Source organism: Bactrocera oleae, chromosome 5 (genome assembly GCF_042242935.1).
Source record: "Bactrocera oleae isolate idBacOlea1 chromosome 5, idBacOlea1, whole genome shotgun sequence".
Lineage (NCBI taxonomy): Eukaryota > Metazoa > Arthropoda > Insecta > Diptera > Tephritidae > Bactrocera > Bactrocera oleae.
Window position 1 is genome coordinate 70,391,362 of NC_091539.1, and position 27,919 is coordinate 70,419,280.

The 27,919-nt window shown below is 35.2% G+C and overlaps 4 protein-coding genes across 14 annotated transcripts in view; all 4 read left to right on the forward strand.

The window, feature by feature from the left end:
- The window catches only part of LOC106626979 (smoothelin-like protein 1), a 55,999-nt gene extending 38,608 nt beyond the window's left edge, over positions 1–17,391 (forward strand). For 5 of the 11 annotated variants that reach the window (XM_014246892.3, XM_070110483.1, XM_070110480.1 and 2 more), the window contains 8 exons: positions 3,738–3,851; positions 3,948–4,023; positions 4,857–5,315; positions 13,691–13,768; positions 13,847–13,952; positions 15,142–15,295; positions 15,914–16,065; positions 16,160–17,391. In XM_014246892.3, coding sequence (XP_014102367.2) covers positions 3,738–3,851; positions 3,948–4,023; positions 4,857–5,315; positions 13,691–13,768; positions 13,847–13,952; positions 15,142–15,295; positions 15,914–16,065; positions 16,160–16,283 — 1,263 coding nt within the window. In that variant the 3' untranslated portion in view covers positions 16,284–17,391. Of the gene's footprint in view, positions 1–3,737; positions 3,852–3,947; positions 4,024–4,265; positions 4,334–4,856; positions 5,316–7,672; positions 7,894–13,690; positions 13,769–13,846; positions 13,953–15,141; positions 15,296–15,913; positions 16,066–16,159 lie in introns of those variants that run through there. The other 6 variants (XM_036365354.2, XM_036365361.2, XR_011396696.1 and 3 more) reach the window with 5 other exon arrangements.
- On the forward strand, positions 5,322–7,666 carry LOC138857573 (putative uncharacterized protein DDB_G0271982; the record flags this gene model as incomplete). The annotated part of the gene is made up of 1 exon (XM_070110487.1): positions 5,322–7,666. A coding segment is annotated over exon 1 (1,989 nt), but the record flags the coding sequence as incomplete, so codon positions are not given.
- A 1,966-nt stretch (positions 17,392–19,357) lies between the features above and the next one.
- LOC106626954 (E3 ubiquitin-protein ligase MARCHF8) lies at positions 19,358–20,650 on the forward strand. Its single transcript, XM_014246866.3, has 3 exons — positions 19,358–19,957; positions 20,015–20,324; positions 20,385–20,650. The coding sequence occupies exons 1-3, from the start codon at positions 19,712–19,714 to the stop codon at positions 20,525–20,527; spliced, it is 699 nt and encodes a 232-aa protein (XP_014102341.2). The 5' UTR covers positions 19,358–19,711; the 3' UTR covers positions 20,528–20,650.
- A 3,704-nt stretch (positions 20,651–24,354) lies between these two features.
- Pat1 (Protein interacting with APP tail-1) lies at positions 24,355–27,222 on the forward strand. Its single transcript, XM_014246947.3, has 6 exons — positions 24,355–24,735; positions 24,797–25,024; positions 25,078–25,179; positions 25,946–26,441; positions 26,516–26,693; positions 26,785–27,222. The coding sequence occupies exons 1-6, from the start codon at positions 24,377–24,379 to the stop codon at positions 27,090–27,092; spliced, it is 1,671 nt and encodes a 556-aa protein (XP_014102422.2). The 5' UTR covers positions 24,355–24,376; the 3' UTR covers positions 27,093–27,222.
- The last annotated feature ends 697 nt before the right edge of the window (positions 27,223–27,919 follow it).

A 27,919-nucleotide genomic window follows, 5' to 3' on the forward strand; every position in this document is an offset into this window, starting at 1 on the left:
TTACATGTGTATGCACATACTCGTATATGTGTGCATATATATATGTTTTTGTATTTGTATGCATTTCTCTAATGTTGTTCTTTCTGGTTTTCCTCGAATTAGTTTCTTTCTTTTAATGCCAAGTACACAGAATTTGACATCACAACGCTACTTCCTAATTAAAATTAGAAGAACGTCACACTTAGAGAATATATATGTTAAGAAACGTAAAGAATCTAATTAAAATTACACAAAGGCTTTATGTTTTTTATACCCTAAACAGGGTATATTAAGGTTGCCTCGATGTTTGTAACAACAAAACAAAAAGAAACGTTGGAGACCTTATAAAAATATATATATAAGTGTTCACCATGACGATATATCTTCACGAAATTTTATTGATTGACGGATTATTGTCCAAGCCAAAGATAGAATCTCCGAAAAAATACTTACAAGTAAGCTCAGAATACTATAGCATATAGCTGCTATACAAACTGATTGATCAAAATCCAGACTATTTATTTTAGAAGATATTTTCAAATCAGGCATGGATTATTGTCTAAAGCAATTATTGCATATAGCTGCCATACAAAATTGCCGATCACAATTAAGTTCTTATATGGAATGTTTTGTGTTAGTGAAGGGTATTACAGTTTTAGTGCAACCAATGTTAACGTTTTTTCTTGTTTAGCTATTCATCAAAATCCAAAAGGTGCACTTTTTGTAATGAATGCAAAGGGACTCCTGAATAGTAATCATTTACTATGTATTCTATACAAGCTAACAATACAAAATTGATCGCAATTCTAGTTCTATGGTTGGTGATAGGAAACTATTAAATGTAGATTAAATGTTTAAAAAGTGTGAAAGAACTAATGTGGTACTTAATGGTATTTAGTATTGAGGAGAGTACTTATAACATACATATAATAATAAAAATTCTCATTGTGGTTCTGTGGTTTTCAACATAACCGTTATATGGAGAGTGGATCTGGTTATTATCTGTTTTTACTCATTTTCACAGAGTTTGAAGAAATGCTAAAATGACTTCTCCTCAGCAAGTTTGGTTATTATAGCATTAGCTGTTCGTAAGATATGTACATGAAGCCATTTAGGGGCGGAGCCACACCCATTTTTAAACCAAATTACCGTTTTGATTCCTAATTTAGTGCTTAATTATAGCACTTCATAAGTTTTCGTTTAATGGCGTTTCGTGAGCTTGGCAGTATTTCGATTCCGTCCCTCTGCCATACCCACCTCCTCTGGGTGTCAAGGAATATTGGAACACATACATCATTACAATATCTCAATTTTTACTCAAGTTATCACTTGCACAGTCTGATCACTTATATATATGTATGTAACCCTATAACTATCTCGATTAGTTTTAGGTGATACAAACAAACCGTTAGGTGAACAAAACTATAATACTCTGTAGCAACATGTTGCAAGTGTATAAAAATGTAATGAATTCCCACTACCCTTTATACACATTGCGAAATATTCGACACTTGTTAGACAGTAGTTTTTTTCTAATTATCGAAAGATCCTGTAGAGCTTGTGGAATAGACCTTTTATTTCTACGTAAAAGTGTTAAAAATCAGCTATTTGGTTAAGGTTTAGAACCGAAATATAATTTCTTTTCGAAAGACGATGAGGTTGGTTTTATTATTAATGTGACAATTTCAATTGCAAGGAAATACAATAATAAGAATATAAAGAAGTGTTATGTTGAATGGTTTTTTCTGTCTTTTGGTATCCTTAAGAAGTGGATCATACTAACGTTTTATATATTAGTGTTGTGTATAAATAAATGTATATACTCGTATATTATGTTATTGTTTTTTATCGGTTTTTCGTACCGGCTGTGATCACAAAGTGCTTAAAATTGGCTGCAAAGTTTATTTTTTGTGCCAAAAATTTGGCAAACACGAAATTATGTGTCATGTTACTCATCAACTATTAACTTTTAGAATGGGTAAAAATACCTGGATATTATATAATAAGTATCTGTAGTTACAACTAGTGACAGCAATACTTCAGAATTGATTTTGAGGTTTTCTTGCTGTTTTTCAAATTTTTAAATAACGCGGTGAAACAAAAAGCTCGAGTTAGCCGTTAAGTATAGGTTTTGCTAATTCCTGTGAACATGTTAGCTAACCGCTGCATTTCAGAGTTTAGTGCAACTTTTTTAATAGCAGTTGATGCATCTCAAACATATTTGCTTTTATATTTGCTCGCAAACATACACAAACACTTGAATGCGAAGACCAGGGCAAAGAAAGCACCACAATGCTACATGCAGGTGAATTAATTGATCTCGATAAATAAAATTAGAACATGTGAGACATTATTTGTTTTGTTTATAAAAATCTTTCATTTCAAAGACTCTTGTACTCAGCACGGAGAGGTTTATTTAGAGAATATATTTACTCGCTTTTCGTTGATTTGAATTTCTGAGAACAACGGCCTCTACAGCATTGGCTGGCATTGCTCTGTATATTCGTTGAGAATTTTGTTTAATGTTTTTTTCTTCTTGTTTGGATTATTTATCCACATATGTCTGCTTGTATGTATTACGTAGCACATACATATGTATATTTGTATGTACTGCGAGGCATTTCTCTTCATCGTATTTAACATGATTTACGCCCAAAAATAGATACGCGTGTTGCGGCTATTTGTTATTTTTCAAAAATTCAAAAATTTGAAAACATCGGAAGCTTTACGACAGAAATAAATAAAAATAAAGAGAGAGAAAAAACATTTTGCCATGTGGCCGCTTGCTTGGCTGGCTGTTTGGCGTTCGACCGATTGTTGTTACCAAAAATGGTGAAATTCTTGGTTTGCTGTATTATTGTGGGAAATGTATGGTTTGTAATTTAAATTTAAATTATTGTTTGTTTTATTGTTTATTTTTTTCTGAAGTACTCGTGTATATATGAGATTTAAGCTAATTCTAAAAACAAGAAATTATTGAAAATTCTGCGTATTAAATGAAAGATTTTTTTGAAACGGCAAATTCTTTTAAAAAGTATTACTAGCCGCTTGCAATTGAAGCTATTCAATTTGATGTTATTTTTCAAATGGGGTATCGTACAAGTTATAGGTCGACATATTAATCGCTTTTTTCTACACATACATATGTATGTAAGAGTTCGTCTGTCTATAGGGGACCATTATTTTTGCTTTTGTCTATCAAAAGGAATAAAAATATAAAAATCTTTGGCAAATATTAGAAAAATAATTGTAATTAAACTTAAAAATATTGATTTTACGATAGCACAAATATTATATATTATATGTTATAAATGTACATACATAAGTATGTTTGCAATTAGGCAAAAGAACAAAGAAATATGTTTTACGACATGCATAATTTCCAACTGACGCAGTTTTAATTCACTACGCAATAATTTTCGTATGAAAAAAGAAATCAGAAATACTTGTATAAGGCCATTTGCTTAATTTATCGGAAAATGAGTTCGTTTACCTTCGCATGAGCTTTATTAACTTCCGAGTTCTGCTATTGGATGTGGTTTTTCATCTACCCACTACACACACATAATCACATCATATCTTTATATATTTACAGTTAAATTATACTATGTAATTTTAAGTATTTTACAATTCTTCATTAACTCATGCACACGTACACATATAAAAATCTTTGTATGTTTGTGCGATGCATTTAGTAAATAAAAGCCTTCTTCGCCAACAAATTCACTTGCTTACTTTTCTGTTGCTTTGAATTGCAGGTGAAAACCACACTCATTACGAAAACGACCAAGTCTGGAAGCTCTTCAACACCAGTTACCCGTACAACTTGTGATATAGAGGAGATCTGGGACGAAGAAATTTTAAAGGAATTGGTAAGTGTGCCACGCATTTCATTTCGCTTTGTTAAAATCTTTTTGAAATATCGAAATTAAAAAAATTCCAACTAAAACCAATGACATCTCGCACAGCTTGAACAGGCCACAACTTACGAAGAACGCCGGAAGATACGCGCGCGTCTACGAGATTTAATGGCGGAACGTGAAGGTAATGACAAGATGTATTGAATTCTAGAAAATGTACGAGCAAAATTACTACTTGTATACAGAATTTGGTGTTTTAGAATTTCAATAACTTATTGATCAGTAAAAAAAATAAACCTTTTGATAATAGTGGTGTTGGGTATATAATAGTGCTCACATAACACCTAAATAATATATATTGAAACACCTTTACTATTTTGGCAGAATTTCCTTTTGAAATAATAATTACCTTTATTTTGTTTCTAGATTGATAATAAGCTAGGCAAGACTCTGTAAATCTTGAGTTTGGGTATCCAGCCAATACAGTATTTTAGGTACATACTTAAGCGGTTGGTATGCGTTTGAATGTGAACGTTTACATATAATGTTTCCATTATCCAATTTATCTTCAATTTAGTTGTTTTTTTAAGTACCGCGCTTCACACACTTCAGCTCATACGTCTCTACTTTTCACAATACCGCCATTTGCCGTCAACTCTTTCACATGTTTTATCTCATTCAAACATACATGTACCAGTTCGTGAGATGAGTTCGTTTCTCGTGCGTTTAAAGTTATTGTAAATTAATGTGTTGTACCGAAGACAAGTGCTTCACTTGCCAAAAAAAAGTAAAAAATTTACCTTCAATACCCAGTGCCTGTCAGCTAAAATTTTTGGATATGTTGCAATAGATGGGTTTCCGGTCAAGTGTACTGTGATTATCGATCGTTTTCGTTTTAATTTCGTACATTCCACCCGAACTGTCAAAAGCTATTCCAAATTATCATTTTTGAACTCGATAAGTTTTTGTTAGAGCATAAATTCTTACGTTTTTTTTTTGTATTTGTGCTATCTTTAGAGAAAAAAGATTTAAAGTCGGGTGATATATCCGAAAACGTTCCAGAAGTCGATGAAAGCAGTGCTAGTGAGTACGAGGAGGTCATTGAAGAGGTTACTGTAACCGATTACAGTGACGCTGAAGCCGATCTAGGTGAAGAAGAAGTATTCAAATCAAGTCAAAACATAGCTAGTGAAGCTAAAGAGACCATTGAGAATGTAGAAAAGAAAGACAAAGCAGAAGACGTTGATAAAGAAAATGATACAAGTGTTACTAAAAATATAAAAAAAGAAAAGGTAGAGGAAGTCGCTAAAGAACTTAAAGAAGTAAATATAGATGCAAAAGAAAGTATTGCCATAAAAGAAACGAACGAAGAAGCTGACGTTTCAAGCGAAAGTAAGAATTCAAACTCTAACGAAGAGAGTGTAGCTGAATCAAGTGTTGACAAAACCGACTCAAAATTCGTCGATGATGATAAGGGTGAGTCCCTAGTGCCGTTATTGCAAGATATTTTGCAAAAGAGTTTGCCAAGCGCAATTGCCAACGCACGGAACTTTCAAGAAAGAGCACCGAATACGGAGCCGAACCTATCTGCAATCACTAGCACACGTACAAATAAGGGCTGTAGTAGTAGTAGTATTAGTATTAGTGAACATAGTGAACATAGTAATTTGTGTACTGTTAATAATTGCAACAACAATAATAATACCAATAATAACGAAGACAGTAAAAACCACACTGACCACACAAACGTAAACCACAGTGACCCAAATATCCAAACAACAAGTGAAAATTGCACGTACTCTGACAAAACCTTAGATTCAAACTCGTCTGAAACAACAATGACACGTGACATTGTAATGCCTAAGAGCGCCGGACAGAAGCAGCTGGATAGGTTAAGCGTTCCTCAAAAAGAGGACTCCGGTACAGAAAGTGGCGAGGACTTGCGCCTCATTGCGGCGGGTTTGCGTGATAGTTTGCAATTGCAAAGTGATTCTAACTTAATTGAGGAGGTCACAACAGCGCTTACTCGTCTCGAGTTGTCACTGAAAGAGGGCAAAAACATACCGGTTGATGGTAGTAAACGTGAAGCGTTATTGGCATTGGTCGCACGTCTGCAAACTGGTCTGACATCACGTGATGCACCAGTAAATTTGTCAAATATGGCCGATAATGGTGAACAGTTTGATGAGACTTCTTCACCGGAGGTTGATGGACAACGCGCGAATCGCCAACGCTTTGCTCGACGACGAAATCGTAATAGCCGCCATACGGTCGGTGTTAGTCGCGAAGAATTGGCCGATGCCCGTCGCTACATGGAGGATATGCAGTTGATAGAAAATATATCAAATTGCACAACGCCAGAAAGTGGGATGACAGCAAATCTTGTAGCGCCTCCACAATGGTGTCCAATTGAGAAGAATCCTTCATCGGGCGCCATACTCACGAGCAGCTCGTCTTCCACACTCTACCGCCCGAATCAATTTGTGCCGAACCAACTTAAGAACTCTACAGCTTGTTTGAATGGTGATGCGCATCCCACCCTTAGAGAAAATGATAGCCAAAAGAGCAAACGCCCCTTGTCAGGCAATTTTTCGGTTAGCTTTCAGCCGAATCCAATCACTAATGATCCTGAACCATTTGTTAATGACAACCAAGAAGAGCAGAAGGAGTTTCACGCAAATGGTAATATTTCGCCTGACTCTGGCTATAAGTCCAACCGTTTCTCAAACAAGAAACAACTTATGAAACGCGCAAACACCATCGATATACCAAAAACTAAGAAATATAATCCAGATTTTGACACAGATTCGGAACAAGAGGACAAAACTCCACAACTGGGTTTGAAGCGCACTCTGCAAGTCAATGTCAAACACAAAGTGCGCAACGCTGTGCCGCCATTCGTGCCAAGGACCGAAAATGATCACAAATTTCTAGCCTTCATCAATAAACAAAGCGCTAAGCCTGGACTTGGTTGGACCGGCTCGCGATCTGTGTCGAATTGGACGAATAAATTCGGTAATTTGAAGCACACCTTTGAGGTGGGTGCTGCAGCACAGGTCACCACGGGCAAACCACCACAAGCACCTGGACATGTGCCACACAGCGCAAGTAAGAGTTACTGGCAGAAACAAGTGGCGAACCAAGAACATAATCAGCATCAACAACAACAACAGTACTTACAATACCAACAACAACAGAGGCAGCAACAACAACAACTGGCACAACAGCACCAGTTGCAGCGTAGCCAACATGAGGAGAATGAGCGTCTACGTCGCATGGAGAGAGAACGCCTTGAGCGTGAACGCATAGAACGTGATCGGCTGGAGCGTCAACGTTTAGAGCGCGAGCGCCAGGAACGCGATCGCATGGAACGGGAGTTATATGAGAGAGAAATTATGGAACGAGAGCGATTGGCTGCGGCACAACATGCTGCAATGCCAAGCATGACGGTACCCAAACCAGCTCCAGTGAATAAATTTCAGCATGCGCCTCAATCTGTTTTCCGGCCCATCGATAACAACGACATACATGGTCATAACATTTTCAAACCCATACCACAACTGCCACAAAAGTTAAATACTTGGCAACCACCGTCCATTACCAACAAACCCCACTCAGCACCTGTACAGTTGACACCTGCATCACCGCAATTCCTGACCACAAAACAGTCAGTGAATGGCACTCATGTAACATCACCCTCATCTACAACTTCATCGCCCATTGGTCTGCCTTGGGTTGCGAAGCCCGCAGTAGACAATAGTGATTTCAGAAAGAAAGCGCATACTTTCGAGGAGCGTTCACAAAATGATAATCGCCAACATTCATATTTGCAGAGGCATCATTCACTGCGTTCACCAAAGATAAGTCAACCACAAATGGATGAATACAAGAAGCGGCCTTCGCTGCCAAGCGCAGCCGATCCATATATGGCTGCCCAGAGTCAGTATGTGCCACAACAGCAACAACAATCACAAGTTTACGCATCAACAACTAACATATACGCAGCTCCACCACTGCCAACAAATATATCCTTTACATACGCCGACTTGGCACGCACTAATAACTACAAAAGTTATCCGTGCCTGCCATCGGCTGTAGAGACGTCAATAACTGCGGACTATGTGCGACAGCGCGAAAGCTCATTGACCGATCCGCATGCAACACCACTGGTTTTAACCAGTTCCAATCCAACCTATGAGCCGCCTGCAGATCAATCATTCTACAATAATGCACCTCCGCCAAGACAATTCGATTATGCGAGCCCAATAGATAGTGCACCAACAAGTCCCAATATTTTAGCCATGCCACAAACTGATTATACTGACGACGATTTGGATTCGGACAATTTAATGGAGTATCGTGCTGAAACTCGAGTAATGGGTAAGCCACAAAGTCAAACCGCAGTTACAATACGGGACCGTCGAACAGCGCATGCCAGTGACGATGAAGTCTTCGGCAAAAACTCACGCAGCGCTCAAAACTTACTGCACACAATGAGAAATATTGGCAAAAGTGGAAATGGTATAACGAAAGAGAAGAAAGATCCCGTTAGAAAGGTGGAATCACCAAAGATTTGTCTATCTCCAGATGGTCGTTCATATCAAGCGCCAATTGTCGAACCTTTATTTCCTCAACTTACCAACTTTGAGGCTAATCGTACACCAGAATATATTCAGAATCCAATAAAGCCTCCAGCGCTAAGCAAACAAAAGAAACCGAGACCAAAAACACCACCAAAGCCAAGTCAACAAATGGATCGAAGCTTGCAATTGGCGCGTGCCGACCAGAAATTCCGATCAGAGCAGCAATCGTATATGGATAGGATAAAAAATTTAAATGAAAATGAGGTTTCGGCACAACAGCAACAATTACAGTATCAGACGGTCAGTGCTTCTAACACTTCCTCCACCAACACAATGCCATACACAAGTGAAATCCAAACTGCTTATATGGTAACTTATCCCATCGAAGACAGTCACGGAAATCAATATGTCAAGCAACACCCAAATTCTTTGGCTCTGCAACGAAATCGCAATTCCTCCGAGAATTCATCAGCCAGTTCGTCAATGTCACATAATTTACCTTCCCCTGGTACAAGTTGGACGCCGAATCCTATTCACACGGGTGATGAAATTTTGCCACAATCCAAGCAATCGAAGAAAACTGTGGATGTCAAAAGCTTACAATCAAATACTTATAACCCACAAGCATATGTGGCACCGCAGACACAACCCATTTCACAAAGCAATTTACAGGGTCTAGCACAGTCAAAACCCCAAGTGGCCCCTAAGCCTGCAGTAAAAGGTGTACAAAACGCACCACTGCCAGAGTCACACTCAAATTACCAGCCACAACATGCTCATACACCCAACCAGAAACTTCCACCCCAACCTCCATTACAAACGCAATCGCCAGCACAAGAAAGACCACAGCAGCCAAGGGGTCAAACCACACAACCCAAAGCTAAAGTCACTCCCAAATTGACCACACGCAGTCAGACATTGTCGTCGTCATCACAAAGCCAGACCTCGGAACAACATTACGCATATCAGCCAACACAGACGGCCCCAAAAACGCATGCCTTTGACGCTGCCGTAACGCCTCTGCAATCGCAGAATCGAGTGCTCTCACAACAGTCACTAGTGTCTAGTAAGCAGCGTCAGTTCGAACACAAACAGGAAGAGCAGCTCCAGTTGAATGAAATGCGTCGCAAAAGTCTTGGCAATGTCTACGACGTACAGCAGCAGCAAGGCAAATCCGTCTACATGTCGGAGACAAAGACAATAGCTAAACAGGAGTATAAGTCATCAGCGCCAGCAGACACGCCAGACATCGTAAAGTCATCACTGCCCAAAGAAGACATGCCCATACTGAAAAAATTCGGTCCACCACAACGCCACCATTATATGCCCAATTCATATCAGAGTCCCACAGCTAATACACAAACCCAAAAGTTCGAGAGCAGCACTAAGGTGATAAAGAATACGCAACATCAGATTGTTCAGCACTCAACGCTGACGAAGAAACCTTCTATTGTGGAAATTCCGGCCACGCCACAGCCAGATGAAGATCTCATACCGCGCAATATTGTTTTCAACAATATCAGCGCATTCCAGTCCATGTCGCGTCGCCAGGAAGATCATGAGCATGCGCATATTGATGCACATCCGCGGACGAATCGTTTGAGCAAGAGTGATTCGTGGAATCAGATTGTACAAATGCAAAATCAAGCGAATATCCAGCAGCCGCCGACATCGCCGAAGTTCGGAAACAGCGTTGGTGGTAGTGAATTGCGACGCACCAAATCCGGGCACACTTTGAATGTGCGCATGTATGAGGCGGGCATAGATAAGACGCAGGTCGGTGAGAAACAGCGCACCGTAGAGGCTTACTTCACTGGTAAGAAGTCTCCCAATCAACTTGGTGGTGGCGAAGCAGTGGAAATGCGTTCAGCAATAACAACTGCAACAACGTCCATCGCATCGACGGGAGCAAAAAAGTCGACTATTAATCGTCACAAGACCAATGAAAAGATTTCGGCGAGTCGCAAATCGCTGACTGCAGTGACCAGTAACGGTATACCAGCGACCGGAACTACTATATTGGGCGGTGGGTTGACACGAAGCGCAACAATGCCGCATATAGCTAGTTTGAATCTGCTCGACGAGAGCAATGTTGAAGACGCGTTTGAGCAGCTGATGATGGGCTCGTAGGACGTAAGGCTCGCACGCTGAGCTGGGGTCACACGTGCCAACCATTCCAAATTGCAAAAGCGAGCCAACATAACAAAATCGAAATGCATAGCGCCAAACAACAAGTTTAATTGCAGTTGTCAAGTGAACAAAAACGAAACCTCTACATTAAAATTAAAAGTTATAATACAAAGTGGACGTTTACAGGCCAGTTGCTGCTGAGTAACTCGCCATGTTTCAAACGTTACACAACAATAGACAATTAATAATCTTTAGCGCGTTCCCTCTTCCCATATTTCTCAGTTTTTTTTAATTAACTTACGTATTGGGACTGTTCTGCGACTCGGTACGAATTGACGTGAAAGAAAATGGAAGAGGAGGGACCACATGTTGTTTTATTATTGAAATTTTTACGCCGATTTCAATTTAACCTCAATACACAGTTGAAAGCTAATATCATAAACCAAACAAATACCATTTACACGCACAGTACATTTATATATTTGAGTAAACGAAATGGGCGAGTGACCGTTGGAACTCTGCTAATGGCCGCTTGCATTAATGCAATGATGTCGAAATTAACGGAATGCCTGCCAGAAAGTTTGCGCCTAGCGGCATAGAACAACAGCTCCATTTAATACAACAAGCCACGCCGATTATCTTGAAGACGATATGTTTGGTGTGACCACTTCAAAATTGAACTGTGCTCATCCTTCTACATATCTACTCTTTTCAGTGTGAGTTCATCTGCGTTTTTCATGTGTCTCGCTTTTCTGACCTTCTCCACAACATTGCAAACTGCTTTACCAGTGCGTTGTTCCAAACACTAACCTAAATAAAAAACGATGCACACATTCAGTATTAACGCCGTTACTGATTACAATGTTGACCCCAGCTCCTAGCCATGCCCACAGCTCACAGCTCCAAATCCACCCGCCAGCTCGCCTGACCGCCTGCCTAATAGTCAGCTCGCTCACTTACACGCTCGTTTACTTTTCAACTCGTTGATTCGCCCATTGGCTCGTTCGTTCGTGTTCGTATTACGCTTGAGAGATTTCTTAACAATTAATAATGTTAAAAAGAGAGTTTATCAGTGATTGATTTGGCTAAATCAATATACAAGTAGCTACTAATGTTTAATCATATGTTTTTTGTAATAATAATTCAACCATGTTGTCCCTCCTTCTGTAAATACACATCAACCATATACTTACACACGCATACTTTTACATATGGACGGCGTACCACTACTGTACGAGAGGACTTTTTTACACGTGTACATACCATATATACCATATGTACATATATAAGTAAATTTGTGTTAGAACATATTTTTGCAAATGAAAGGGTGAACGAGTGTGAACCACGACTGACGATCGCCTCTGAACGCATGCATTTTTGAAAATGATAGTATGCGATTGGCGATGTTTTTTCTAGGATTGTTCGTTGCTCGACACTCGCTGCACTTAAACTCGTGTTAAATTTTGGTTTTTCCTTTATATGTTAACACATATGCGTTGCGTGCACACATACATTCGCACATTATTATATTATATGTACATTCGTTGATTCGCTCGTTTTTGCATGCGATTTTTCTGTTTAATTTATATTTCATGCTTTTTTATTGTTAGGAGTGTGAAGTTTGTGTGTATGCTTGTGTTCGTTTTTAAGAAACGTTACGGAATAAAGCAGGAAGATTAAAAAAAAACCTTTTTGGACATATAAATTACAATGTTTGAAAAAATTGGTGCATTTGTATCGGACTTTTGTACGTAGTAAAAAAGTTTGACAATGCATCATTCATAAAGGATGAAATTCGACTGCAAGAGGTTTTATACACCTCTCTACAATTATTGATTGTGTTATTTAAATTTTTATCTTCATAGTTTATGCTTTTTTTTATCTTAAACCTTTTTGTTTTCGACTAAATTAAAATAAACTAAAATCAGTTCATGAGTTTTCCAAAAATTACGAAAAACCTTTAAAATTGTTTTCTTGCGATGCTCATATGATATTTTATATTTTCATATTTTTGTGCATAATTTCTTCTTTTCTATCTTACATGAGACTATAACCTTTAATTTGATATATCATTGGTTTTTTCCTTGCAAATTTGAGAGGTCTAATGGAAATAGTTATTTGTTGAGATGTTGGACTTTTGGGCATTAATAAAGAGAGTTTTTTTTTTTGAATATACAATACGTATCTGCCAAAAGAAAGATTGAAAAACTTGTGGAAATTTTTGAAAGCTACAACATATTTACATCGGAATTAATTGATTTAGTTTCTGGATCTTTTTTGTCTGCAAATAAATTTAATTTGCGTTTGGAACATTATTCAAACCTTTTGAGAGTCAGAATTCTGCAATAGCAAGCGATTTGCATAGTTGTACATATAATGCTTTACTTAAACCGTTTTGAAATAGGTTTGAGCGTATCTATTAAGAAGACTTCGAAAAGGTAAACTTGAGAGTTTAAGAATTTTAAATATTAAAAAACTGTGTAATAAATAGTGTGTATGTCCCTGATAAGTGATAACTATTTGTACAAAGTGTTTTTGGGAGAATTTTATGTGCATATAACTTTGTGTTTGTCCATTAAGAAGACCCTAACCAATTATTTATTTAAGTAGAAAATTGTTTTGTCCATTAGTTTGTTCAAAGTAGTTGCAATAAATTGGCTTTTGTTATTGAAAAATATTACTAAAAATTGTTGATATGATTAAAAAGATTCACGTATGAGAATTGGCTTATTTTGTTGGCATAAAATAATTTTGAGAGCATAAGCTTTAATATATACTTGTATGTATATGTATATATATATTTATTATAATTATGTAGTTAATCGTGAATTTGTAAAAAATTTCAAATTAAGTTTATTGCCTTGTACTGTTTTCAAACGTGAGTCGAATTAATTATAGTGTATCAACATAGTTTGATGATAACTTTTTTATATAAAATTTGTTTACACAAAATATATTATAAAATACATACATACTTAATTAACGCATGCTACATATTTTTGTTCTCTTTTTTCTATATTTTTGCAATTTTTGTGCTTTACAAATGCTTCAAACCGACATAAAACAAACATAAAAACAAACAATAATTCCATGCAAAACACAAACAAATATAATTTCTTCAAATACTCACCTCTACAGAGCAACAAGCTACATCAACCACTGAGAAAACAGAAACGAAGGAAAAGGATGGCGCCGTTGTAACCACAACAACAAAAGGTAAACATTTTCTAATATTTTGTCATATAATGTATTATCTTTCTTTTAACTAAAATTAAATATACTTTTTTATTACAGTTACAACACGCACAGTAACTGGTGCTGGCAATACTGCAGCGAAACCAGTTTCACCGTTTGCGAAATTCCGTCAGCTGGACAAACAAAACTCGCAGCAATCCCCAAAGTAAGAAACTATTTATTATTTTCTACACTACGATATCTAGGTCTGTCTTACCAAAAAAAAAAGAAAGAAACCAAAACAATTTTATTTACATACAAACGTACACATAATTAATTAAATATTGCAAAAATCCGTTCAATGTATTGTGTTATAAATTATATCTCAGATTTCTTGAAAATAAAACAAAAACAACGGTCAATGAAATAATATTATAAAATTAGCTTGGAAGAAATTAAAATTATATACACATATCCCAAAAATATCTGGATAATTGATTAAAGTGTATTTGTACGTTAGTATACGGAGTATATTTGCGACTTGTATGTTCGATTCGCAAATCCACAAACTTTGTCGAATCGAAGGCGGCATATGTGTATATATAAAAAATGTTTGCGATTTCACGATTTGCGTGTATATTGTTCAAAATCTACTCGAATTCAATCTAAAATTGATGGCCGAGTTAATATTTTTGGACTTAACGACTCTAAGGAAAAATTACTAATTATTTATAAATGTGTACCAGACAATTATTCTAAGATATGTAAGATGTATGTACTTCAAGTGGTAGCTTCATTTCTCATAACTAACATAAGTATTTAATCAGAGATCATTTTACATGACTTTTAAATATTTTAATTATACTCAGCTGGTGATGGACGTTCTTAATTCACATACTACCTTTTTATACCATATTATAAGCAAGCAATCTTTAATTAATCGAAAATTAAGGTGATGATATGTGTACCTAAATATTATTATAAAACTATATAACTCATTATCAGCAATAATTCGAATAATTATAAGATTAACTCTAAGTTAGAACACACGAAACATTAATACCGAATACCGAATTTTACTGTTTTTTTAGTTCAATTTTTTAATTTTGTATACAAAAACCAACACAAGAACTCAAACCAATTAAAAAGAGACCCTTCTATGCCCGAAACACTTCTTCTACGTATACTCTCGCAGCCAGTTAAAATTCCTAAAATTTCTTCAAAACACTCTCACAACTTAGTGCCAGTTTCAGTAGATTTTTTATTTTGAATTAACTGAACCATTGTATGCAAGAAATAAAATCGTAAATTTTAATACGTTTGTCAAAGACGAAATCAACCAAGTAGAACTAATCCTTTGCGAACATACTCAATTGCCACAATGTTGCTTAAAAACGTTAAAAACCTTTGTTCAGATCACCGTCAACACCCACCACTCCCGGGGGCACAGCCTCACCTTCTGGTTCCGCACGTATATTCCAATTTACTGATCCGGCATTAAATGCACGCGCCGCCACTGTGAAGGAGCAACTTCTGCAGTGGTGCCAATCGAAAACACAGGAATATGAGGTATCACTTTTAATGTCAAAACAAAAACAAAATACAAAAGCGTTGCAATCATATCTTCTCGCTATATGTTCTACAATTTTTACTAGCAAACTTGCGCTGCCGAAAAGCAATTATATTTCTAAGAAAACGGCCAGCTAACGGTCGCTAACAAAAGTCGCTTAAAAAATGCAATAACTCTGCAGGCCTCTTGTAATCAACTAATATACTAAATGATAAAAAGGAATAGTGTAAAAACATACTAACGCTGTAAGCAGTGACCAACGGTGTAGCTTTTTAATTATGCATAATCAGAGAAATGCTTTTGAGTCAGCTTTGTAAAATTGTATGCCATATGCTAATCCTATACCTATTTCATATTATTGTTGTCTACATAGATTTTAAAACTATAAAAAAAACTTTATCCGTTTTATTAAAAAAAAAAAAATATTGTATTTCAATATTTTATTTTCTATTTATACTTTTATTTTCGCATCACTGCTGATATAATTAATTTTACTTAATTAATTTATTTTTGCAATAATTTTAGCGCTTATTTGCTCTATTTGTTGTTATTGTTTTGTGTTTCATTGATGCACTGCTTTACAGCACATTTATAAAAATATTTCAACTCTTTTGCAGAACGTCCAAATAACTAATTTTAGTGCCAGCTGGTCAGATGGTTTAGCATTTTGTGCGCTAATACATCACTTCTTGCCAGATGCCTTCGATTATAGTAAATTAACACCTCAAAACCGAAGACAGAATTTTGAATTAGCTTTCACTGTGGCCGAGTAAGTACAACAAAGGCGCCATTAACCGTTATACTTCAACTTCCATCCACATAAATTATATAGTAAACTATAAATATTTGTCTTGAAATTGCAGTGAGAAAGCTGGCATAGCGCCACTACTCGATGTCGAGGATATGGTAGAGATGAAACGACCAGATTGGAAGTGTGTTTTCATCTACGTGCAAAGCATCTACCGTCGCTTCCGTAATTGCCAGTAAATGCGGTTCAAGCCGTTGAAAAATTAAACGAAATAACACCTTCGACATCCAGAACTCTAAATCCGGTCACTACCACAGATAATCCACTCATACTAATCCATCCGCACACTAAAAGTGTTAACTGTACTAAAATAAGCCGAAATGAATGGTTACGGCTCTACGAGCGTTTACAAGGTTTATTTATTTTCACTAAATCGTGTTAAATTTAAAGAAAAATTATTGCCGTAAAAATTGTAATATTTTATTTATTGGTTACATAAAAGTTAATTATACTACTTTTTTTAATCTGGTTCGTGCGTAGTTGTAGTCACAGTGCTTTTGTACTTTAGCACTACGTACAAAAATAATGCAGATAATTAGACATTAGCGACTTTGTCTAAGAATTTACTATGTATGTCTACAATTCTATTTAACAAACAATTGTTGTTGGTACAGCAAAAAGTGAAATTGTAAAAAAAGTCTTCTTAATTGTAAAATGTTAAAGGAGTAAACTATATTATTGATACTAAATATATTATATTTACCTTTATATGTATGTATGTGCACACATACTACGAACATTATGAACAATACATTTGACTAAATACATACGTACGTTTCGATATACTCTATACACCAAACGGAACCATGCCTACTACATACAATATATGCTAACATTATGTTTACTTCAATAAATATACACACACCCAAACACATACTTATATGTAAGTGATTTTTTATTTGAATTTGTCTATTGAATCGTTGCTGCATTGCACACATACACACATACATATACATACATATCTGTGTAACACAAATACACTCACTAACTGAAAAAGCGTAATAGAATTTATACGCTTATGCATACATACATATGTATGTATGTATTAACGTTAGACATTATCTCATTTTTATTCGATTCTACAAAATTTCTCAATAAAATTTGATGTATGTTAAAAATTGTGCGATATTAAATTAAAGAAAAACAAACAAAGATTATTTATGGGAGTCTAACTTTACGATTTTTATATCATTTGTTTCAAACAACATATATATTTGTTTTTGTATATACTAATTGTTGCTATGAAAATAAAAGAATTAACATTTTCGAGCTGCAAAAAAATCAAAACGCACTTTTCTTTAATAGAAAATATTTTGCGATCATGTAAGTAAATTCAATTTAATTATTCAATCTTATTTTATGCAGAATTGACGATGAAAACGAGTATCATTTTTTTATTATTAAAAATAAGAAAAACTTTGATTTTAGATGCATTTCTTACCGCTAGTATATGTATAACTAAATCTGAAAACTTAACTGACCAACGGTTGGCTTCCAAAGGAAAACTATTTGCTGGTTCTTTCTAGCCATGTTGTTTGATATATACAACCCTTAAGTCGAATTAAGGTTACTTAATAAGAAAAAAAATACATTTTATGCAGATCTCTGTCAGTTTGAATGGCAGCTATATGCCCGGAGATTGTGGCATTGGCTTCGAAAATAATTTATGCTAAATATTGTGACATCTGCTCAAATAAAAAAAAAAATTCTATACAAGAACTTAGTTTTGATCGGCCCCTTTATGTGGCTGCTGTATCCTATAACTGTCCGATATCGACGGTTCCAACAAATGAGGAGAAAAGGATGTGTGCAAAATTTTCCAAAATTTATAAACTATTAACTAATTTCTGATGTACATTTTTCAATAAAATTATTACCAAATTGAAAACAAAATTATTTGTTTATAAAAATGTACTTCGTATATGCAAATGGAAAAAATGTTTTCGAAAATTCATAACTCCAAAATTTTTCATATTGTGTCGGAATAAAAAAATACGTGTCCAATATTTTGCTTAAAAGAACACAAAAATAAATATTTTGCATGAAATAAAATTTAAATGTAAATTTTGGATGGATTGACCTATATATGTATGTACATTAGGGTGGAGCGAAAAAATTTTTTTTTTGCTTAGCCTGGGGGTAAAATCTGTAGATTATAAAAATATAAAATTTTTGGACAAAAAAAAATTTTGTTTAACACCTAGAGGCGGCGCACTCAGTTTTAAAGTAAATTTCGTGTTAAAATTTTTTTGGACAAAAAAAAATAATTTTTGGTTTGAACTCTTCACGTTTATATAAAATATACCGAATTCGATGGTTTTTGACTCAAAATTTATTTTAACGCTTAAGGAAAGCATGTGGTCATTTAAGACTTTTTTTAAAACTCCAATAATGACCAAAAATAAATTTTTTAAGTTGATAAATTTTAATTGGCCAGAAAGAGGACTCTCCACAGCTTCTACAACACTTATCAAAATTTTTTTACGAAATAAAAATTTCAACTCGAAAATTTTCTTTCAAACTGAGTGCGAGTGCCAAACATTTTCTTTTTTTAAAATCTACAGATTTTACCTCCAGGCTAAGCCAAAAAAAAATTATTATTTTTTCGCTCCACCCTAATGTACATATACTTGTAGTACTTTATAGGATCTACGACGTTTTCTTGTGAGTGGCTTGTAATAGGTCTCTAACTTAATGTGCCCCTGAACAGTGAATGAAAAGTTGGTTTAAATGAAGTGAAAGGGTGAAATGTATTGATCACGGCTTTTATTAGACCGCTTAATTTACAAATATAAAGCAAAAATAGCTTGAAATGTTAGAAAGCACTATACAAGCACAACAGAAAGTAACAAGAATTTGAAATATTAAACATGCCCCCGAAGTACATATTCATTGCTAACTTTGTCAGGAGCAGCCGATAACGTTGAACGTGTTTTTATAAACTTGGCGATTTTCGTTAATGCACCTGCTCACACTTCGTTGCTTGTTAGTAAATTCTTGGCCAAAAATAATACTGTACTGATGTCCCAGTCTCCATATTCATCAAATATAGCTCCGTGTGACTTATTCAAAAAACGGTGGTGGTGTCGCCTATCGATAGTTTGCCACCTTTACAAGTATTGTTAACAATATGAAATATTTCCGAATGCTGGCAATTCAAAATGTTTAGAATAATTTTTCTTCGCCTGACAGCATTTATGTACTTCTCACCCACAAAAGCCTACTCCTTACAATCCATTGTCAGTATGAATATTTTCGTTGACTTTGAAGCTCAAGACGTTGTCACCTCACTTCGAAATAAATGAAAAAATATATTAAAATTAGTTTAGTATGAAATTTCTGGGAAATTCAACCAAAATTATCCGTTGACCTAGTAGAGAAGTTCTTTGAAAGCCTCAAGCTGCAGCAGCCGGCGCCTCCAGATACTTCGTGTTCTCCCTCTGTCGCTGTTATTCAAACACCGACTTCAGTTTCGATACCACCAGCACCACCTCCGCCGCCTCCACCGTCGTCATTGCTGCCAAGAGCACGAACAACGCCATTCGGCGCTCTGTTATCGCTACCATCTACGTCAACATATCCACCAATACGACTACGCACTAACGGCATGCAGGGACTATCGGAGGCGACGGCCATACGTTTATTCAACAGTGTTGTGACAACGGAACAATTAGCTGGTCGGACAACTGCACTCAATGCCAATTCCATAACGTCGATCAACGCGGTAGACGAGTGCAAGTCGATCACAACCATACAGTCTACGAATGAGTTCGGCAATGCTTGTCGTATTTGCCGTTGCAATCGGAGTGACATGCAGTTGTCGCGTTGTCCCTGCCAGTGTCGCGGCAGTGTGGTAAGCGCTTGTTAAATACGCACCTGAGCTGGGCTAAGTTTTAAATGTTCGTTTTAGGGGTTCGTGCACATGCCGTGTTTGAAGCGTTGGATTTTGCATCGGCGTGACACGCGCTGTGAAATATGCAACACGCCGTTTGATGTGCCAGACGAGAAGTTGAACGTGCGCCGCATGTTGAAGGCGCTATTTTGTGCGCGTTGTGGCGGCGCCATCATGAAGCACCTGCTCTTTAGCGTATCCCTGCTGCCGCTGGCACATGTCGTCCTTCAGCAAGTACTCATTTGCATGGACAACATTAATGCGAGCCCCAACGAGCATTTGACGGTGCAGGAAGTGATGGTGGCTTCATGCGCGCTCTTGACATCAAGTATTTAGCTAAAGCTTACAATTTATTTAACAATGTGATTCTCTTCTCTTATCAACTTAGGTGCACTCTTCTTTCACTTCTTCGAGTTTATAACAACGCGCTTTCTAATTATTCGAAACATTTTGCATCAGTGGTGGATGTTTGGCAACCAGGAGAATTTCACAATCATCGAGGTGGACAGTGAATATTTTGATGTCTTCTAAGTTGCCACCAACACAAACGAATTGTTCAATGGGCAAAAAATTTAAAAATATCAAATGTAGTAGAAAAAATTTATATACAAAAGTAATTAAAGAGTAAATCACGACGAGAGTTTATTTCGACGACTAGAGGCGTTTTAAATTATCATTTTAAATAACGGAAGTTATGGCAGCGGCTTAAACATAATCTACTTCAATTACTGCATACATTTAGGCTCATGTTTACTCATCAGTTACATATCGCATGCGATAAATATTATTGAAATTCTGCAACTCAAGACAACTTTTTGTAAACATTGAAAATTGGTTTTCTCCTTTTTATACCCAGAACAGGGTATATTAAGTTTGCCACCCAGAAGGAAACGTCGGAGACCCTATAAAATATATACATAAATGATCAGGATGATGAGCTGAGTTGATTTAGCCATGTCCATTGTATATATAAAAACTAGTCCGTAAGTTTTTAAGCTATCGATCTGAAATTTTGTACCTGCCCTTTTCTCACTAAGAAGCTGCTCATTTGTCGGAACGGTCGCAAGTGCTTGCATGGAAGATTAGTTTATTTGACAAGGTATCTTCACGAAATTAGGCACGAGTTATCGCTGAAGGCAACAAATTATTCTCTGCCAATTGGTCAGATCAGATCATTATATCATATAGCTACCATACAAATTGAACGTTCGGAATAAAGTTCTTGTAAGGGGCCTTTGTATTTGTGAAGGGTATTATAGCTTCAGTGCAACCGAAGTTAACGTTTTTTCTTGTTGTAGCTTGACATTTAAGCATTGTAGGAAGTTGAATGCAGGAAGTTGAATGCTCAACATGAATAGCCACCTTTTATAAATATTTTTAGAGCTCAAATTTTAAGAGTTTTCTGTTTTTTATTGATATTCTGTTTAGTTAAAAGAGAAAGTTGGTTCAAAATGATATACCCTAATATGGGTGCACACACTTACGTACACAGGTACATAAGAAGGTCAGAAAATCACGTCGGTGTTGAAATCTTTAGGTAGGCAGAGGCTTTTCTTTATGGAAGCAAAGATAACATTGGAAACTGTAATCGTTTAATGTTTATATGAGTATTTTATATTTATGTATATATGTGTGGTATAAATTTGTAGAGGTACTTACGTTCTAGTAAAGTCACTGAGAAAACAAACTAAAAACAATTTTCCCTAGGTATGTGATTCCCGACCCGCTTTGAAAATAAGTATGAAAATTAAATGTTTGTGGTAAATATGAATCTCTATAATTAAGTAATACAAAGATTTAAACTAAAACATATATACTTTTAGTTTAATAATTTTTGATAGATTTTAGTTCAAACTCCCACACTAAAGTTATATTAAAATGAATTTTGCAGTCTGCAAGCACCATTTAAACTATGGCTTACAAATGCACGCACGTCTGATATTTTATTTTGACTACCTGATTTCGGTAATGAATTCAAAAATACCTCCAGTTATTATGTTTTTCTTCACTCACACACATATAAATATTTGAAAGAATTAGTTCCTCCTATAGTTGCCTGATGATTTTATGTGTTGGTATACTCAACGGAAGCGGCTAACAGGGATGTCATATACTGATATAATACTCTGATATTATTTTTTTTAATTTGTAGAGTGACTATTTTAACAGATTTTTAATTTGAAATGGTGATATATGTATAGCAAATCATATAGTCATGGCGAATAAAATAAATTAGGAATGCTACTGACTTAATTTTTTTGTCCAAATTATTGAGATTCAATGTAATAAAAAAAGGAGGAGGGAAGTTATATTAGAAAATAATGAAAACTAAATAAATAACAAAAATTTCATATAAGCGCATATCCTTTTATTATTCCTAAATTAATGGCTCTTAATAAATGTTTTCCTATTAATAATTAAATACAAATTAATATTGAGTTTTACCTATAATAAGTGCCATACACTAAAATTCAATCAAACAATCGGTCTATGATAAGGTGGCAAGGCTACGTGTACGTATGTCTGTAGCATATATTTATGTGCGGTCACATTATATGGCAACACCTGTAGGCTCTTCACGGAAAAGCAACCCCTTTCAGTAGTCTTCCGATGTTTGTTTACATCAGACACACAGTCTTCAAAGTTGGTTTTAGTGTTTTGATGGGGTGTAAATTGTGTTGATATTCTCGACTTAGGTTAATATTTTTGACAATAATAAACAATTGTATCGTGCCATATAATTAAAAGCTGAAGAACGTAGCTTAAGCATTTGACCACAAAATTTTATTGATTTCAGTCTTAAAAAAGTTGAATGCAAACAGAACTGTGCATATCTGTGAACTGTTTTTGTGACAAGTGAAGTGAATAGTTTTAATTTTTACTAATAATGGCACCGCGGACCTTTAGGACGACTCCTACATTGTACAAACAATGTATTAATAGTTTTCTAGATGGTCTGAAACCAGAAGCTCTGATAGGCAGAAACTATGAACAATTACCAAATAATTTTAAAATTATCCCGCCCTCGCAGTTGACAATGCGGCAGTTAGAATTCATGCCAGTAACACTTGTTGCTGATATTTTACTGCATGTAAGTATATTTTCTACAAATACAGTTGTATGTACGCGAAAACCACTATAGTGCTATCCTCCCCTAAGCATATGCTATAAAGATTAAAATTTATTTTTCCCATTTCTAATGATCGAATTGCTTTTAAATAAACGACAAGTGTAAAGAAAGTTAGATCGTTAGATGTATGGAAAAACAATTTATTGGACTATACGTCAATGCTCAGAAGGAGCTGTAGCGACAAAAGATGATGCATGATCAAATTTATTGCATAAAATTTAAAATCGTTAACATTTATAGTAATTTATATAAGTATAACTGATTTGTACATTTCTCTCGCATAGCCAACCTTTAATATTCGTACAAATCTTGGTAGATACAATCACACATCGGATTATAACCCCGTCCACTCCCCATATAACATTTTTGTTAAAAACTGCTAAAACTGCGATAAATTAATAACTAAATGCGGCAGAGACATACAATTTTACACCAGACGTGGTACAAGAGGGTTATATAGGAGCCGATGAAATCACATACTTCATGTTCTACTCGACCAATTTCGAACAAATTCGGTATAAAGAATTATCTTAGCTTTCTTATGTTACCGTGCGAATCGAAATCGGATGACAACGTGCGAATCGAAATCGGATGACAACCACACCCGCTTTCCATATAACACAATTTTAAATTCCATCAGATTCTTTCACTTTTCTGCAATGAATGTATTAGAATAAAACTTTGCACGAATAGCGTGTCACCTTATGACAAAAACAGACGAAAACTGTTCAAGCCCTGGGATACCGAATATGGGACCCTAGTTCCAATTTATATTTTTATCTAAAATGTCGATCGATATGTGAGACATAATATAAAAATTAGGTAAAAATCTTTTTCTGATAATAGTATGCCTTTTTTCAAAAATGGTTTAAATCGTATGAATACTTCCCTTAACCCCCATATACCTAATGTAATGATTTTCGAACTTCCGGTTCACTACCGCATATATCGGTAAATAATTTTATTATATTTTTTCCTCACAAACCTTATGCAGAATATGTCGGTAAGTGTGTGAGTTATTTATATATATATACACTCATACATAGTGTAATGAATTCCAATCCTCTGGTAAACCTTTTCCACTAACTAAAAACTAAACTAATTTAGGTTTTAGTTTTAAATGTTCTTAGTATTATATCGAACATTTAAAAAAATGTAATTAATAAGACAATGCGAAGAAATTTAACATGTTATGAGAATATAAATACTGTATATGGATACTTTTTTTTGATGTGTACATAATATTTCAGATGGCCAGAGTGGACCGATTCAAGGGATTAGTGTTGAAGCCACTTTCGAATCCCTTTATACTGGACGGCTTACTGTGGCATGAGAACACAACGAGTAAGCTCCTTATGTGTATGGGCTTAGTAGAGGAGAGAAACCCAGCTTACGTAAAAAAATTGACAGACAGTTTCGTTTTACACTGGAAAAAACCGGTAGGTCAATATCCGGATCTTATCAACTTCGGATTAAGGCTTGGTTCTTTTCTTTCTGACGCCGGTTGGATACTGGAAAGTATACAAATTTTAACAGTTGTGGAGGCGAAAATTCGTCTACAGGGAGATAATGAATTAACGACGACGCAACTCGTAGATTGCTTGCAAAGGTAATGAGTGGATGGAAAATTATAAACGGATTTCATTAATTTCACTGTAACTTCATCACAGACGACTCCATTGCGAAACACTTATATGGGAGTTTAAGGCTGGTAGAAATACAATAACAGAAATTTCGAGATTGCTTCATACAATAGATTTTGAAAACGTACCAGAATATTTAGCTGTAGAAATATATACACGTTCGACGGCGTTTCATTTAGTGCAACATAAAATCGAAGAAGCCTATAGATGCAGCGCCGTTATTATGCAATATATAAGCGAGTCAATGCCGACAAGGTATGATTTTCATAGTAGTCGTTCCAAAAAAAATTTTCTTACTGTAATTCCAGGATTTTGGTGGATGCACTACGAGTTACAGCAAAAGCGTGTATGGCCAAACGTAAATTCGGACTGGCTAATCTAATGATACAGCAGGCAATCTCTATGGCAGCGTAAGTTTAATAATAATGATAATAATAGCATGTTGGATTATTAAAGTCACAAATTGTGCCATAAGCGAAATAACATTTCGAAATGTGTACTATATATGGTTAAGGTGACGTATGAATCCGCATGGCTTACTTTCGAAGAATATCGTTTTGTATATGTCAATTTTTCATAAAAAAGGAAATAATAAGAGCATAGATTAGACATAGTTATATACATGTACTTGTATATAAATGATCAGAATGACAAGACGAGTTAAAATTCGTGAGAACTGAAGCTTGAGTAAAAATTAGATAACTTGACGACACTTAGTATATACAAGTATGTTCCATGGCATTATAAGTATTGTAGATGAGCGTAATCGAATCACTTACGCGCCCACAAAACGTTGTTAATCGTAAATGGCCGTAGATCCGCCTCTAATAGGTTTAATGTATGTCTCCCAAACTATTCAAGTTATATCAACCAAATTTGCACACGACAAATATAATACTTTTCGAGTAATAGGATGTTGTAATGCCGAAAATTGATTAAATCGGGTCAATACTAATTAATATCTCTAACTTAATATCTCGGATACGGAGTAAAACCACCTATAGTATAAATTAATAATACATAAAATTTGATTGTAATCCTTTCATGCTTCCGTTGCATTCTTTCGCAACATTTTTTAATATAGAGTCTTCGATTACACTCGAACGAAGAACTTCCTTACTTATTATATTAGGCTTTCAACCAATAAAAAAGACTTGTCTGCCATTTCCATTTTAGTACTGTGTTTGGGCGTAATCATTTAATATATGCTGACGTATTGTTCGATTATGCGTACTTTCTACTCCTTTTTGATAAATCTCAACACGCCGTTAATATTTACGATGAGGTCTGTAAGATTAGACACCGAAAACTGTGCGATGAGAGTTTCCTTATTAGTTTGACGGACACAGCATTCGCTAATGCGTGCTATGTTCGAAAACATAGATCCCTTAAACTCATCCAAAACGCGCTCCGAGTGATGACAAAGATGTTGCCATTAAAAAACTTATTGCTTGCATCAACCTTTCGATTACATTTATTGATAAAACATCAAATTTCAACCGATAAATATGAAAGGTTTCACAAGACTAGTTATTTAGAATTTGGCATGCTCGTTAAAATACAAATTGAGGTTGTGAACTTATGTGTGGATATCCACGACGACAAGAACTTATTCACAGCAAAAAATTATTTCGAATTAGCGCGTATTTATCAAGCAGGCAAACATTATCAGGTGAGTTAAGATGTTTACTTCTTCTTTTAATATTGTATACGAGTATATTATTTTTTAAATATTTTTCCATTTAGCATTGCAAGCGATGCATTTCAAAGTGTATATTGATCACAAAAGAAGGGATGGGCTCTTCTAAGAAGGAAATCGACGATTTACGTGTTTTGGAAGCATATTTAGAGAAAACCAATGCAGAACGGAATATTATCCAAAAAGTTAAAATGGAACCGTGGTTCCTAAACAGAATTGAAACATGTATGTACTATGCTGGAATACTATAATTAAAAGTATGAAAAAATTTGAATATTACAACATATTGTGCATTCGATACTGTATTGATTTCTAGCTGATCGTGCACTTGAACAAATGCAACCATTATCCGCCCGTGTTTACGGAGGCTTAACCCGTTTGTATCCTCCTAATAAAAAATTCCAGAAATTTTTGATAACTTTAGCAGCTAAATATCATTCGGAGACTTCGTGCAAACACAATGTTGACATTTGGAGCATAAGGTTCCTTCAACATATATATTTTACTGGCGCGGAAGGGGTTCAGGTATGGAAATGGCAATCGGAACAAGAATCAAAACTGACGTTGGACATAGAACCGGACCTGGAATCGGAAACAGAAGAAGAAGCGACAGATTCAGATTAATTGATATGAATATTATAGGCATACAAATTTTAGACGATGCTAGTAAGAATTATAGGAATTGAGATAACGACAGTTTCGTCTAGCAACCGAGAGCTTTTGACAGAAAAATATATATATAATAATAGTTTAACGGGTTGTTTCAATCATTTCATAATATGTACGCTTAAAAAATTACATATTCAGATTAAACATTTAAGTTTTTATGCTAAACCGAGTACGCTTGCGGTTTCAAGCAAGTACAATATACAAAGTACCTTTAGGATAGACAATGAAGCTATAACCATTTAGTGTAGATAAGTGAGGAATATACGCTTTTTCTACAAGTAATTTTAATACATCAACAAAATTTGTAATTATATTGATCTCATCTCAATTGTGTTCATAATGGTTTCGAAATAATATTAGGCTATCGTTAAAGTAATATGTTAATATACCTAAATATCTAAATAAAAATCAGATTACATTTTGTAATAATATATTTGTATTCTAACACTTAAATTAACACCCCTATTATGTTAGGCTACTATGCGAGTATAGCGGCCTCTAAGTAACCAATATCAAAAAATATGCGTTGCACATGATTATGGGCTACCAATCAAACGCAAACAAGTATCCAGTCGACAGTTTTCCACGCACTGGTGTCTAGTGATTTCAAGATAAACGTAAAAATTAATTCAAATATACTATACATAAAGATTTTAAATTTAAACGAAGATATTTTTTTCCATTTCCCTATTTTGAATTTTACGAATTTTTTCACTAATTTTAGTAGAATGCTCTAAAGATTGCTTCTCAAAAATTCAAGTGTTGCTATCTGTTTTTTTCCT